The sequence below is a fragment of the Corapipo altera genome, unplaced genomic scaffold, assembly GCF_003945725.1.
Source record: "Corapipo altera isolate COAL_440 unplaced genomic scaffold, ASM394572v1 183, whole genome shotgun sequence".
Taxonomy (NCBI): domain Eukaryota; kingdom Metazoa; phylum Chordata; class Aves; order Passeriformes; family Pipridae; genus Corapipo; species Corapipo altera.
In genome coordinates, this window is record NW_020885026.1 from 354,471 (window position 1) to 368,766 (window position 14,296).

General features: G+C 46.2%; 1 protein-coding gene across 8 annotated transcripts in view; it reads right to left on the reverse strand.

Moving 5' to 3' along the window:
- Positions 1–14,296, reverse strand: part of AGAP1 (ArfGAP with GTPase domain, ankyrin repeat and PH domain 1) — a 289,097-nt gene that overhangs the window by 35,122 nt on the left and 239,679 nt on the right. For all 8 annotated transcript variants that reach the window (XM_027668081.1, XM_027668082.1, XM_027668088.1 and 5 more), the window contains 3 exons: positions 11,664–11,818; positions 10,098–10,188; positions 4,408–4,630 (listed from right to left, as the gene is read on the reverse strand). In XM_027668081.1, the coding sequence (XP_027523882.1) occupies positions 4,408–4,630; positions 10,098–10,188; positions 11,664–11,818 (469 nt within the window). The remainder of the gene's footprint in view (positions 1–4,407; positions 4,631–10,097; positions 10,189–11,663; positions 11,819–14,296) is intronic.

Below are 14,296 nucleotides of genomic sequence, written 5' to 3' on the forward strand. Positions count from 1 at the left end.
ATTTTTACGAAAAAAGACAGTATGGGTCAATTTTTTTCACAGAAGACATGGTCTAATATTTTTCATCAGTTATACCCCAGAAAGCAGCTCAGCCTCAGAACAACAAGCCAGGCTTTAGTGCAGGACTGTAAAACTCAGCTAAATACAGCTGAGCTGCATAATGTTTTCTCGACACCATTAAATTCAGTTCATTAGCGAGCGAGGGATCAAACTGGATCTCACAGCGGAAGGGGAAAGGCAATTCCCGGCTCTGCTGGCTCCCAACTCCACACTGCTCAGCCAGCACTGGATTTTCTTACCACCTCTGGTACCCAGAACAAACAGGGAGACTGCTGTGCAAACAAACCCGAGCACTACTGCTGCAGATGCTCCAGCTAAAGAGCAGAGCTTAAAACCACGCCTGGGCTTCTGCCACCCATCACTTAAAATGGAATTGGGTGTTTGTCCTATTTATGAATATCCTTAAAAAGATACCAAAATGGTGGAGCCTTTTAAGGTTTGCACTTAAGGTTAGCCCTTTAGGGTAGCTAATGCAGATATCTGGCATCACTTGAGTAGGAAAACAAGAAGCAGGGTGCCTGGACACGACCCTGCCTTCCCTCCACTTGCCCAGCAGCTCCCAGCTGGTGGAGGTGACACATCATCCCAGTGAGACAGAGATGGAGACCTTGGGAGCTCAGAGGAAGAGGGAGCAGATAATTGTATCCTGGAGTGGGCAGGGGAATGGTGGCAGCTTGTCCCCTTTGGAAAAGGCCAACAACATCTCAGGAAGTCGATGGTGGCAACCAAATCTGCAAACAGAATCCACGTGGGTAGGAACAGTAACGTGGAGAAAGCAAAACCTGTGAGGTGTGTCCAGGAGGAAGGCAAATATCTGTAGGAGACTGACACACCAGTGCAGAAGGCCCAGGTCACACACGGCACAGAGTCCCCAGCTCGGCCTCCCCACCTCTCCAACGCTCCCCGAGCAGCGCTGCCCCACCGGGACGCTCGTGTGCCGCCCCACTGCAGAGCACCGCTGGCAGAGTGCGCTCAAACAGGATCAGTAGCAATTAGAGGAGAGTCCTGAGCTCATCCCCAGCCCCGGTTAATTGTCGCAACATTGATTTACTCTAATTTGACTTCTCACTCCAAATTAAACCCGCGTTACCGAGGGAGGGACTGCAGGCAAACTCTGCCCGCTCCCCCCCGCCAAGACAGTAAATTTAATATTGAATACACTCACAAAAAAACCTGGTGGTTGTTGCACGATCCATACTGAGAGATCTGTTTCCTTTCTTTCTCCCCTTTCTCTTTTTTTCTTCCTGTGAGTAATTAAAAGATGCTTTTCTTGACTAATGATGCCCCTGTTTGGAAATGGGAAGTCGATACTCCTGCACCAGCAGTCAGCTCCAATTTGTCACAGGGCTCCCGAAGTTTGAGCGGCGGCTCTCAGGGCTCTGGTAATTGCTGGAACCAATTACCAGCTTTCCAAAGCTGACCTAGTCATGGACCCACGGACACCCCTGCTCAGGGCCAGCTGGTCCCCGTTCCCTTTCATACTCAGGATCCACACGTGCTTAGGTTTTCTGCTGCCTCACCGACTTTTTCTGCTGCTTATTCCCCCTTCTTCCCTGGGATCACACCAACACCCTCAGCCCGACCTCTGCCTCGTCCTACTGCTTTATCCCACACGGTTTCCTTGGGAATCCCACCACACCTGTGCTCCCAAAACCTCCCAGGTCAATGCTCGAGGCCATCCAAGGTGTTGCTTTTGATCTGGAGGCACTGAACGACCTGGAAATCTGCTTACAGAATTCCAGAATGGTTTGGGTTGGAAGGGACCTCATCTCATTCCACCCCTGCCATGGGCAGGGACACCTTCCACTAGCCCAGGTTGCTCCAAGCCCCGTCCAACCTGGCCTGGGACACTCCCAGGGCAGAGGCAGCCACAGTTTCTCTGGGCAACCTGTGCCAGGGCCTCCCCACCCTCACAGGGAAGGATTTCTTCCCAATATCCCATCTAACCCTGCCCTCTGGCAGTGGGAAGCCATTCCCTGTGTCCTGTCACTCCAGGCCCTTGTCCAAAGTCCCTCCCCAGCTCTCTTGGAGCCCCCCAGCACCAGCTCCCAGCTTTCTGCCCCTTCAGAAGGGGCTTTGCTAAACGCTTCTGTCTTCCCTAATCTCCAAACATCCTTGGTCTCCCTCTATCCCTTCTCCACTGGAACTCCAAATCTCAGCTCCCCAAATTATTTCTTCTCACTTACTTTCTTGCCTCTTCCCCCAGCCCCTCAGCTTCAGTTGCCTCTCTCTCCTTCAATCCCCAACAACAAAAAAAGAGGGGTTGTTTAACCCTCCTTTCAGGTCCATTTTAGCTGCTTCCAACGGGATTCCTCATGCCAAACTCCAAACAGCACTGAGAAAATGGCACACGCAACTTCTACCTGAACAACTCGAACTTACTTTCTTGCCACAGCTCAGACAGAAGGATTGTGATGCTGGCAGAGACCAAAGTAAAGCACAAAAGGAGGCACACACTTGGAAGAAGCAGAGCTTTGTGGTATTTATGTGAAAAATCTCATTTCAGTCCCTGCTGCAAACAGCAGAAGGATGGAAGCAGCAAAGCAAGATTACAATTGCTTTGTGGGAAAATTTTCACATCATCTTAATTCTGCTTTTTCTAGCACCTCTTCCATCACACAACTGTGCACTTGAACACAGAGCTGGAAATTCCTATTTATAAAATGAATCTTTTTGTCCCAAAATGTTACAGTGCAGGAAAGAAAGTGCAATGGTGTCGGTGACAATCAGAAGCAGCTGACTATAACCACGAAGATGTACAGAAACAAAGCAGGAGAATTAAAATAAGCCCTGAGCATGAAATACAAAGAGAACAAAGTTGATTTTCTATAAGTAAAACTCAATCCCAAATAAATTACTTAATTCAAATGGATGGTGCTCTTTTTATCACAGTCACACGGATTTTAGATTTTTCATGGTGTTTATTATATGACTACTAAAATAATGCAATCTTTCTTTTTTTCTTAATAAAATACCAGTTGAGTGTAAGCCTTTTCCTTGCAAGTATTTAGAACTGAGGCATCTCTCCAGCTCCTCTCAACAGTAAGGAGCAACATGTATTTGTCAGATGCAAGAATAGGAGAACTCTGGATTACACTGTACCCGATGAAATCATTATGTTACCTGTCTAATAAAACACACACCTACAGCAGGAATCCCCTTTATGTCTGAACAAACCCTCTCCTTAGGTCTCCCTGAGCACTTCTATATGCAGTGATTCATCTAAGTAGCCTGATTAATGTAGTGGCTTCATTCTCGAAGATGAACCAAAGGTGGCACCACAAATTCATTTTTCAGGGCTAACGAAAGAAGGCAACAAGAAACAGTTGACTTCATCACACACAACAGTACAAACCTACTCCTGCACCATGGGAGGGGGCCCAGGTTCACCTGCCATTTCACCTGGAAAAAGCAGGATCCTGGGATACATGTGGACAAAGCCAAGACAGAATTCCCGCCGAGCTCTCCCGTGTGCAGGAGGCAACACCGAGAGCTGAACCTCCATCCTGGGATGGAGCCCCCCAGAGCTCCTGCTCAGACCCCTGTCACAGCCTTCAGAAGCCAACTGCAAAGCCTGGCCCAGCTGTGCAGGCTGGCCCAGCAGGTCTTTGTCCTGCCTGAACCCCGAGCCAGCATGTTATAGCCAGCCACCTCAAATCTACTGAAACCACCAAAGCATTACCAAAACATCTTCCTTTGACACTGAGCAGATAAATTAAGCACAAAAACCTTTAGGTTTTGGTAGGACAATGGATCACAGATAGATTTTCACTGTGTGGAGCTACAGGACGTAGGTAAAATGCTGTTCTCACAGGAAACAACCCCTCCACCAGCTCATGGTTTCACACATATCACATAAAAAGTAGTAATCAAGTCCATAGTGAGCAGGACTTTGAACATCCGTGAGGAGAACCCAGAGACCTGACAGCCAGGTACAAATTCCTGAGTGAGCTTGAACTTCTGAAGGCAGATTATTAATCATAAAGTGATGGTTCAAGAGCCAGGAACTTTGTGTCTGAGCGAGACAAAGAGACACAGGACAGGGTAACTCAGGCTGAGGAAGAACCAGGCGGGAGGTTTCCATCTCCCACTGGTTTGTCGGTCAGTCACTGAACAAAAACATCACCGAGCTACTGAGGAAACCTCCACAAGAGGGAAAAAGTAACGGGGTCACTTGACTTCTGACACCCCCACTCGGACACCTGCTCCTCCTGGGCACACAGTGAAGATATACCCCAGGATTTGCACAAGGCACATGGCGAGGGAGAGTTTAAAAAACAGCAGCAGCACCCCCCCCACCCTCCCTGCCCACCGCGTGCCAGGGCGAGCCGGGCCGAGCAAACCCACCTCGAGGAGTCTGAGGAGGGCTTCATGTGGCCTTGGCTGTTCTCCTCCCACACACTGTTGGCCAGCTCGTTGCCGATGGCCGACATCACCTTGATGAGCTCGATGGGCCAGTCGTCCAGGTCCAGGGAGCGCACCCGCGACAGGTGCGTGCCGAGATTGCGGTGGATACCTGAGCATTCGATGCAGATGAGGGCTCCCAGGTTCAGGCTGGCCCAGTCAGGGTCTGCAGGAGGAGGGACACGAGCCATTAGGACAGTGAAACAGCCAACAGAACGCTGCTTGTGGATAAAGAGCTTGGCCCCAGGGGCGTCTTGTCCGAAAGCGCAGCTGGGAGGGCTGGAGTGGGGTCAGTGGAGATGCCAGTGGAGATCCCAACCCTTCTGAGAAACCCTCGAGGAGTAAAAAAGAAACAAAAAGTGGGGTGTCTCAAAAGATGTATCACTCCACCTTCCAGTCAAAAGAAAAACTAAGAGAGAAAAGGAGAAACAAAGAAATATAAGTGCAATGATGGGCAGCGGGTGGTGAAGCAGTGGAGAAAGGCCCTCCCTGGGGATCCCGAGCTGCTCAGAGCCAATTACAAGGGGAAAAAGAGAAAAAAAATAAAGAACAAAAAACTCGACAAAAAAAAAAAAAAGAAATAAGGAACAACAACAACAAAATTCTCTCTTGCCAATCACATCAACTGCCTCAACACCCACCTATATCATCAGCCACACGTGGCTCTTACACCTGACACACTCTGGGGGTGTTTCCATCTCCAAGATCAGCACTAAGATGGAAATGGGACACTTGGAACAGCCCCAGTTTTAGTGTTTGAGCCAGAAGGATTCCACCCACCTAGAATAACCCCACAAACAATAGGGCTGGGAGAAACCTGAGGCAAGATGGGAAATTCCATTTCCCAGCATGGTTCAACTCTTTTGCCACTGCCCTGTGTGATTTTAATCCAGATTTGTAGGAATCACCCTCTCTCCAACAAACATTCACTTTCACAAATGCAACTGAAGACACATGAGAGGAATGTTTGTTGTTTTTTTCTCTCCCCTGCTGTCAGATCTTCTCTTCATGCCTGTGCATCCCAAAGGACTATCCCAAATGCCAAGCAGGAAAATGGTAATTAACTAAGAGGGCAGGCAATTCTTACTCCTATCTAAATAAAATTTAGAGCTGACAGAAAATGAATTTCCAGCATTACCTTCCTTCCAGGAATATTTAATCCAAAGACTCATTTTAACTTTGTGCAACCCAAAATTGACAAGTTATTTTTGACAGCCAAAACACATGGAAACAAAACGTTTTGTAGTTCTTCGCCAGGTCATGTTTGGACAAAAAACAGGAAGGGAAAGCAGGTAATTTTAATTAAAAAGTCCCACATTTCACTGTGGGACTTTGATTCATTGACTGACATTTTTCAGTCAGTCCACAGAAATCCAAAAACATCCCCAACAAGAAAAATCCCCCATCTAATTCCACTTGAGCAGAAAACCACATCTTTTGTTTTAAAGTTTCTGCCCATAACAAGTCTCATACTATAGATAATATAACATCTATATTATACACATACATCTCCAAAAAATAAGGTGAGACTGAACTCCTGCCATGCTTTCTAAGCTTTTGGTGTGACAACCAGGACAAAGTCCTTTCCTGCATAATTCTTCGGATCACCTCCAGTGTTGTTCTGCCAATAGGGGAAACAATCTGAAAAAACAGCAATTTGTTGGTATAAACTTAAACACTGCAGATAATAATTTAAAATTTGCAACCTGTGACTCAGAACGAAATCCCTGACCTACAAGGGTCAGGGTTATCCTCACAAAAATCAGAAGTGCAATGAGCTCTAAGAGGCATGAACTCAGAATGAAGCAAGAGAATAAAACACTGGTTTATATTATTCCAATTATTCTGACAGAACTGATGTTAAGGACCTGACCTCCCTCCCAAATACCTGTCAGCTTGAAGCATATCCAGTGTATTTTGTACTGAATAAATTCTTTAAATGTTCACCTACTTCAGGGCATCACAGAATGGTTTGGGTTGGAAGGGTCCTCCCAGCTGGCAGCACTGAAGGAGTCCCCAAAGCCATAACCAAGAAATGTCACCCAGACACTGTTTTAAATTTCAACAATCTGACAACACACAGCTGAGTGTGAAGGTGGCAAATGGGGAAAGGCAAGGGTTGAATTTGTTACAGAAGTGAAACTGTTCTCACCAATTTATACCAAAGAATCCACACATGGTTAACAAGCTCTAACTATTCAACATGGGTTTTTTTCTTTTAAAAAGATGATACAAAACCAGCTCCCTTTTCCTGCTGATGCCAAGAGTAACTCTGAACTGGAGGATGCTCACAACACTTACAAGCACAGGGCAGGCTCTGCTCCAGGATGGACATCCAGGTTTGATGGTAAAAGGAAGAAAAAGCCCCCTCAGTACAGACAGACCTGCTATAAAGCTACCTTCCCCTCTTTTACTTATTCACAATTTGTCAATCAAAATATGAGGGTTTTATCATCACTGAATATATCCAGACAACAACATTCAGCTGTCCATATTCTCCAAAATGTTTGGCTCTCTCCTTCCCTAAAAGCCTCCTCCCCACTGTGCCTTACACCTCAGTCACACTGATCATTTGCAGGCAAAAGCTCTTTTGGGAGAATAACCCCTCCCACTGTCTCCTTCACCCCTCTGGATCCCAGGAGGCTGGTGAAAGGCTTTGCCATGCTAAATCTGAGTTCAGCAGGTGTCAGATGGGCTGAGCAGAGGGAATCCCTGAAGGGAGGAGCAGATGAGCCAGGGAAAGAAGCAGCAGGGGTGAAGGCATCTCAAGTCACAGCAGAGAGAGAAAAGTCTGTAACTTTCCTATTCCTTGAGAGGTTTGGGTTTTCTCCTGCACATAAAACTGTATCTTGTGATGGGTAGGACAGGATTGTCCAGATTATTACTTTGGGGTTTGGCTCTCAAACACAAAATACCCCAGAGTAAGTGATGAGACTCCTGGGCTGGCAAACTCACGATGAGACTCTGTTTTTAAGCCCTCCCCATTTTCCTCTGCAGCAGCAAAGACCTGATGTTCCATGTTTTCCAGGCACCTCGAAAGAGTGACTCATATTTATCCTCTCATCTCTGTAAGACTGGAAGAGCCAAAATCCAGAAAAATTAGCTGGGTTTGCCAAAGCAATTTAATTCTCTTCAGTGGCTTCTCTAGACAGAGAGAGTGCTCTGGGAAAAGGCACCACCAGTTTCCTTCTGAAATATGAAATCAGATGTTGGGCAAAAACTGCAGCACCTAAAGAGCACTTAGCCTCACTTCTTGCTCTAGGATGGGAATGTTAGAAATAAGAACTTTGACTAACTTTAGCTGGAAGCTGCCAAAGGGCTGGGGTGCTGGCAGCACACAGCTGCTGCTGGAATAACATCCAACAAGGCAGAAATTCCCCGGGGAAACAAAGTGCTGCACAAAGTGCCAAAAAGGCAAAGAGCTCTAGAAAGAGGAGGGATGAGAATTCTGAAGTGGAAGATTGATGGCTCTTGAACAGAGCTGAGAGATGGTAACATCTCATATTCCTTTGCTCCCAAACATCTGGCTCTGTGGAGATGCAAACTCTGTAAGTGTTCCACGGGAGAGCTGGGGCTTTTGGGGGTGAGGACCTGCCAGGCAGGGCAGGAAGGGAGAAAAGGGAATAAAGCAAAGCCCTGCAGAAAAAGCAGCAGGCTGAGGTTCACCTCCTCTGTGTGTGTGTTTACATTTTAAAATACATTGCTTTGGAAATATCTCACATTTTTCCAAAGGAACGACTGCGGTCTTAAAATCAGGAAGGTCAAGTGGCAAGACGAGGGTGTAAATCATCTCTAAGAACACAGACAGTTCCAGTTAGGATTCCAAAATCATCCCCTTTCAAAAGCTGCGCCACAGAGCATGGCCAAAAGGGGCTGTGCCACCCTGCCCTTTCCCTACAACGTGTTCCTGGCACGTCCCTCCTGCTGGCACCACGCACGGGTGGCCAGCCTGACCCACGGAGAGCCTGGCTGAGACCCAGCCTGGCTGCAAGGGGGACAAAGAGAAAAATGAAAAAAAACCCCAGTGCTGCTTCCTTGCACAGTCATTTTCCTGATTAAACATCCAGCCTGGCTGCATAAATCCTGGGATATGTGCCTGACTGGGGATAGCTGGATTCTGGGCAGAGCTGAGATGGATCGCAGATGCATCAGGAGGATGTGTGTGGGTGTGGGAAGTTGTCTGCAGTGAAGGGACTGCATGTTAGATATATAAATTATAACCCCCATACGTACATATTTATAAAATAAAAATATATGGTCAACATAAAATTATCAGAAATATTATTTACAACATATTTTATCAGAAACATATATATTTATAAAAAATATAAACATAAAATATTATATATCTAGTTAGCAGGGTCTAGGAAAAAGCCACCCACAGCTGAAGAGCCAGTCTGGAGCAGGAATGAGCTCCACTGCCCCAGTGCTCTGCTCACAGGCAGCAGGGAGTATTTCAAATGAGCTAAATATACATGTAGGGCACTCACAGACCCCATCCCTCTCCTCCACCACCTCACCTGCCTTCTACCTGCACTACATCAAAGCCCTGGTGGAAATCTCAATGACCACCAGACCTGTGTGAAAGGACACTGATAAATAAGAGTGGCTTTGGGCTGTGGGTGTTAAAATATCAGCCAAACCAACACTGCCCCTTGTTCATCATGTGCTGGGTCACCTCGAGTGGAACATAAAGACCAAACTGTGCAAAAGCACTTGCACTGGTGTATGAATGTCCATTTTAAACTGGGATGTCTTAGAATGGCTTAGACCAGTAGGCAAAACCCTAAACAGCAAATCTTAATAAAATACATATATATATATATATATACCCCCAAATAAATGAATATTTTCCCATTTTAAACATGTGCAAAAATTGCAAGAAAAGTTCTCACTTCCAAATATCAAAGAAATAAAAATGCACAAGTTCTCAATCCTTCAGCTCCCACAACTAATTGCTTTAGAGCAAGAGAACTTCCTTTTTGTGGCTTTGTTGCAAACCCCTGGAACTAAAGAGCACCAGAATAATGACCTGAGCCAGGGTTAGTGAGGTGAACCACAGCTCAAAGTATTCTCAAGAACACTCTTCTGAACACTAAGTATATGTTTTAGAAAATAAAAAAAAAAGAGAAAGAAACACAAAGGGGAAGAAAAAAATAATCTCAAATCAGTTTTCTAGTATCCAGATATAATGAGCAATGACTTTGGTTTCTTCTGACAAGTAACCCTAAAAACCAAACCAAAGGAAGACCAATCAAGCTCTGCCTCTTTGAAAACATTACCATGGCACATGTGCCCTCGAAGGAGGAAAATGGAAGTAACTGATGTCAAAAAGCAAACTTTTCTCTTTATCCTCAAAGGAAAGTACAGAAATGCTGACATTTAAAGTGGCACGTGAAACAACAAGGGGAAAAAATTAGGATGCATCTGATGCAGCATATATTAGGTACAAATTAACATCAAATAAGTCTGATTAAGCAAACTCCATAATGAAGAAGGAACGTGCAAACAGCATCTGGGATGTAATACAGGAAAAGGCAAAGCCTCTGGTGGGTGTTCACACAAGTCTGGGCCAAGGAGGGTCTTGGTCAAGGAAGAGAGATCAGTCTGCTCAAGTCAGTGGCTGTACTTACTCTGTGCTTCACAGTCCACGCAGTGGGAATTGCCTCTGATGTTCCTGATGGACTGCAGGGCCATGGCCTCGTTCTGACTGGTCAGGCGGGACTGCAGAGGGAAGGAAAGGAGAGAGAAGGAAAGGCATCAGCAACCAGGACCCAGCACAGGGAGCAGACACAAAGGCAGCAAACCCACAGGGCAGAGCAAGGTCGAAGGAATGTGAGCAAGAAACCTCAAGTCTTGGGTTTGCCTCTCAAGAAATAGTGATCTTTTGGCACCTCCAAGGCTTCTGGGGGCTCCAGCCTGGATTCTAACAAGTGGGGAGACAGCACAGAGGAAAATCGAGCGTGGAAATGAGCCCCCTTCCCAAGAACAGCAGTCACAGTGCAGGTTTGCTTCTGGAGATAAATAAGAGCAGTATTTCCTGAGATCAATTTCTTTTATTGATGTGCATGCTCTTGCTAATGAAGACTAAGGGGTGGTTTGCAAAAGCAGCTGAAACCTTTTTATCATGAAAAGGTCAAGATTTCACCCGACGGCTCCCATTGGAATTCTCTCCATGATGACCTGCCCGTGACCTCTACCTGGACCTGGGGAGGCTGTCACAACACACAGTTGTTCAGCAGTTCAGCTCTACCCAGCTGAAGTGTCTGGAGGGCTCTCTGAGAAGCCAACTGTGACCTGCACCAAGGGCTGGACTCTCGGAGACAAAGTGATTCAAGCAGGACAAGGACCAGGTCTTGCAGGTGGAGATACCTCCTCCATGGGACACCTCCTAAACCTGCCCTTTGCTGTTCCAGCCAGCTCTTCTGACATGTTTTGAGAACCTCTCTGAGCCACTTATCAGCCACTCTTTATCCTCTTCTGTATCAATATTTCTGTGTAGGTGTTAAGGTGCAAAATTCCTGTTCTGTGCTCCCCTAACACGCATCAGAATGGGTGAATCCACAAAAAGCAAGAAAACATGCACACTGTGATTTTCGTCCATCTTAGTAATGCATACTGGAAATAAATACACTTTTTAAAAGAAAATGGGAAGTAAATTATATTGTGGTGATGGTAATGACTGGTGTTTGATCTACTCTGGTACCTCAGGGCAAGGAAAGCAGGCATTAAATTCAAAATATGAGTCTCCTCCTTGCAATATAAAATCATGAAAGACAACTGTTAGGTGGGTAATATTAAAGGATCTACAGGTCTGAACAGTTATTGCTCATTTCTCTCCCTCAACCACCACTCAGCACCTTGTACTCTAACTGTGAAGCGTTTGCAGACATATTGACTTAAGATGTTCTCCCAAACATGAGCACTGGCTGAAGATGTCTCAGATTTTAAACATTTATTTTGCCAGGAAAGGAGAATAAATCCCTCCTGCCATCATACAAAAGCATTTCAAGGTGGAAACCTGCTCCTCTGAGGCCATGTTTCCCTCAGAAAGCCCCAACTCTGCTGTGGGTGTAACACACGCATTCCTCCAGGAGTACAGGTTTAAAATTCAGAGTTCTTGATTTTGCTTTCATCTGAATGCTGAAAGCCAAATCAAGATCCCTCAGTTATTCTCAGTGTTACTCTGTGCACCATACCTTGTTCTTGCTGCTCTCACACGACTGTAAACTGGCCAAGATCTGACTCTCTATGGCTTGGACCCAGGCGTCCCTTTCCTCATACGTGGTGGCTTCAAAGTGCCAAGTCTGGCCGGTGAGAGACACGATGATAAACTCAAAGTTTTCTTCTTGTTCTGAACAAAAAAAAAAATCACAATAGGAAGAAGAGAGTCAGTTAAGGATATTGACAATTAGCCTAAACAATCTTGGTTGATGAGAATTTCTGCAACACAACGTAACAGCTTTAAACTGACAGCGGGCAGGGTTAGGTGGGATATTGGGGAGGAATCCTTCCCTGGGAGGGTGGGGAGGCCCTGGCACAGGTTGCCCAGAGAAGCTGTGGCTGCCCCATCCCTGGAAGTGTCCAAGGCCAGGCTGGATGGGGCTTGGAGCACCCTGGGCTAGTGGAAGGTGTCCCTGCCCATGGCAGGAGGTGGAACAAGACGGGTTTAAGGTCCCTTCCAACCCAAACCATTCTGGGATTCCAGACCACACAAACACAGGGCTGAGGTTTGAGCCTGGATCCCTGCACAAGGCACCAAGAAACAACGTGTAGATCTGCTGCTTTTTCCCTCCAAATGTTATGTAGATAAAGCCCTGGTTTGGGAAAATACTCAGTTCCTGGGTGTATTTGTGAGTTTGGTGTCAAGTCTGTACCTTTCTCAAACATTAAGTGGCCAACAAGCACTATTTAGATTTAAACCTGAGGTGCTAAGAGCTACATAATGTAAAAATCAAAGTGTGCCACAAAATAAAAGATGAATGGACTATAAAGAGCTGACAATACAGAAAATTTAACAATTTACCCTCTTCTTTCAAGCAGTTTTTACATGCACAGATATATTAAAGAGATGCCTACATTTTCTCCTCCACAGTATAAATACTGGGATAATAATAATAATCATTACTGGGATATAATACAGGATTAAAATCAGTTCAACCTATTCAACATTCATGTTCGATATGGGAGATGAGAAAATGATCTGAGCAGCCAGCAGAGAGGGTCAGAGAAATATCCTTAGGGCTACTGCAGGATAAGGACAAGTATTCAGGCCAGAGGAGCAGCACAAGAAAATACCAGCAGAACTGAAATAAATGGACACACACTCTACCTACACATGGGACACCAAAGGCAAATTAAAAAATCAAGGAAGCTGAAAACAGAGCAAGTGGAATTGGGAAGGGCTCGCATGAAGCATGAAAGAAAAGAATAATAAGAGCACAAAACTCTGGTGAACATCAGCCATAACGAGCTTTAGAAAGAGCATTTTGTCTGGTAATGACTTATTATACATTCAGAGACACGAACTACCCTGTTCCCTCGTCATCCCCAGGCAGGCACAGACAAGGGACAAATCCAGCACAGGCTCTAAAGGCAGCACTGCTGCCACTGCCAGTTGTCTCCCCAACCTGTGGGGTTTGCTTGGATCAACTCCATGCTAGCAGAAGGTTACTTTGCACCTTGAGGTGGGAATAAACATGGTGTTGAAGCTTATTTTCAGGTTCAGGAGAGTGCCTGAAGCAGCAGTTTTACTATGAAAGTGTGTGGAATAAGTGGGAAAAGAAATAATAGAATCCCAGAATATCTTGAGCTGAAAGGGACCCACAAGGTCCAACTCCTGGCCCTGTCCAGGACACCCCAACAATCCCACCCTGTCCCTGAGGGTGTTGTCCAAACCCTCCTGGAGCTCTGGCAGCCTTGGTGCTGTGCCCACTGCCCTGGGGAGCCTGGGCAGTGCCAACCACCCTCTGGGGGAAGAACCTTTCCCTGAGATCCAACCTGACCCTGCCCTGACACAGCTCCAGCCCTTCCCTTGGGCCAAATGTGAATGATCCAGCTGTACAGCTACAACTGCTTTTCTATTTTAGCAACACTCTGTTACAAACAAACAGGTAGAATCATTACCCAAAATGTTACGAATAAATCGTGGGAAAAGCCTCATTCATCCAGCAGAGCTCTCCTGTTCCTGAGGAAGATGTAAGAGGAACTACCTGCACCATAAATGAAATTCTGTTCGGTCCTGTGCTCTGTCTCCTGTAGGATCACACAGTTAAGCTCTTCTACACCTGATCACCCAATATGCCACTCCCCTGTAAGCCAAAGGCCTGGTACAAGCTGCAGGAGCTGCCTGCTAGACAAGATGGTCATTTTTCCACCTCAAGGTAAAAATTCCCCACGCTTCCTCCTTTTTACGTAGGCACAGGACTCTGTAGGGATGCAGAGACCCAGAAAAGGACAATGAGAGGGACTTCTCCAGTGCACTGGCAAGGCTGACCTCCCAAAGAGCAACAACTTGAACACAGGGTATACAACTAACACTCAACAGCATACATGGTGTATATTGGAGTGTCTCTGCACCACTCCTGCACCAATCCATCCTGCTTTTAAGTTTGAGGCGACTTCCCAGCACTAGGATTCCAAACCTTGAAGGAGTTATGCACAGCCAAGCTCAGCATCACTGAATCCTCTGGTCTCCCACTGAATAATGGTGATCAAACATAGGAAGCTGGTTTGTCCTGGTGAGATACTGGTCCTGGAGCGTGTCCAGGGAAGGGAACGGAGCTGGGAAGGGGCTGGAGCAGCAGGAGTAGCTGAGGGAGCTGGGGGTGCT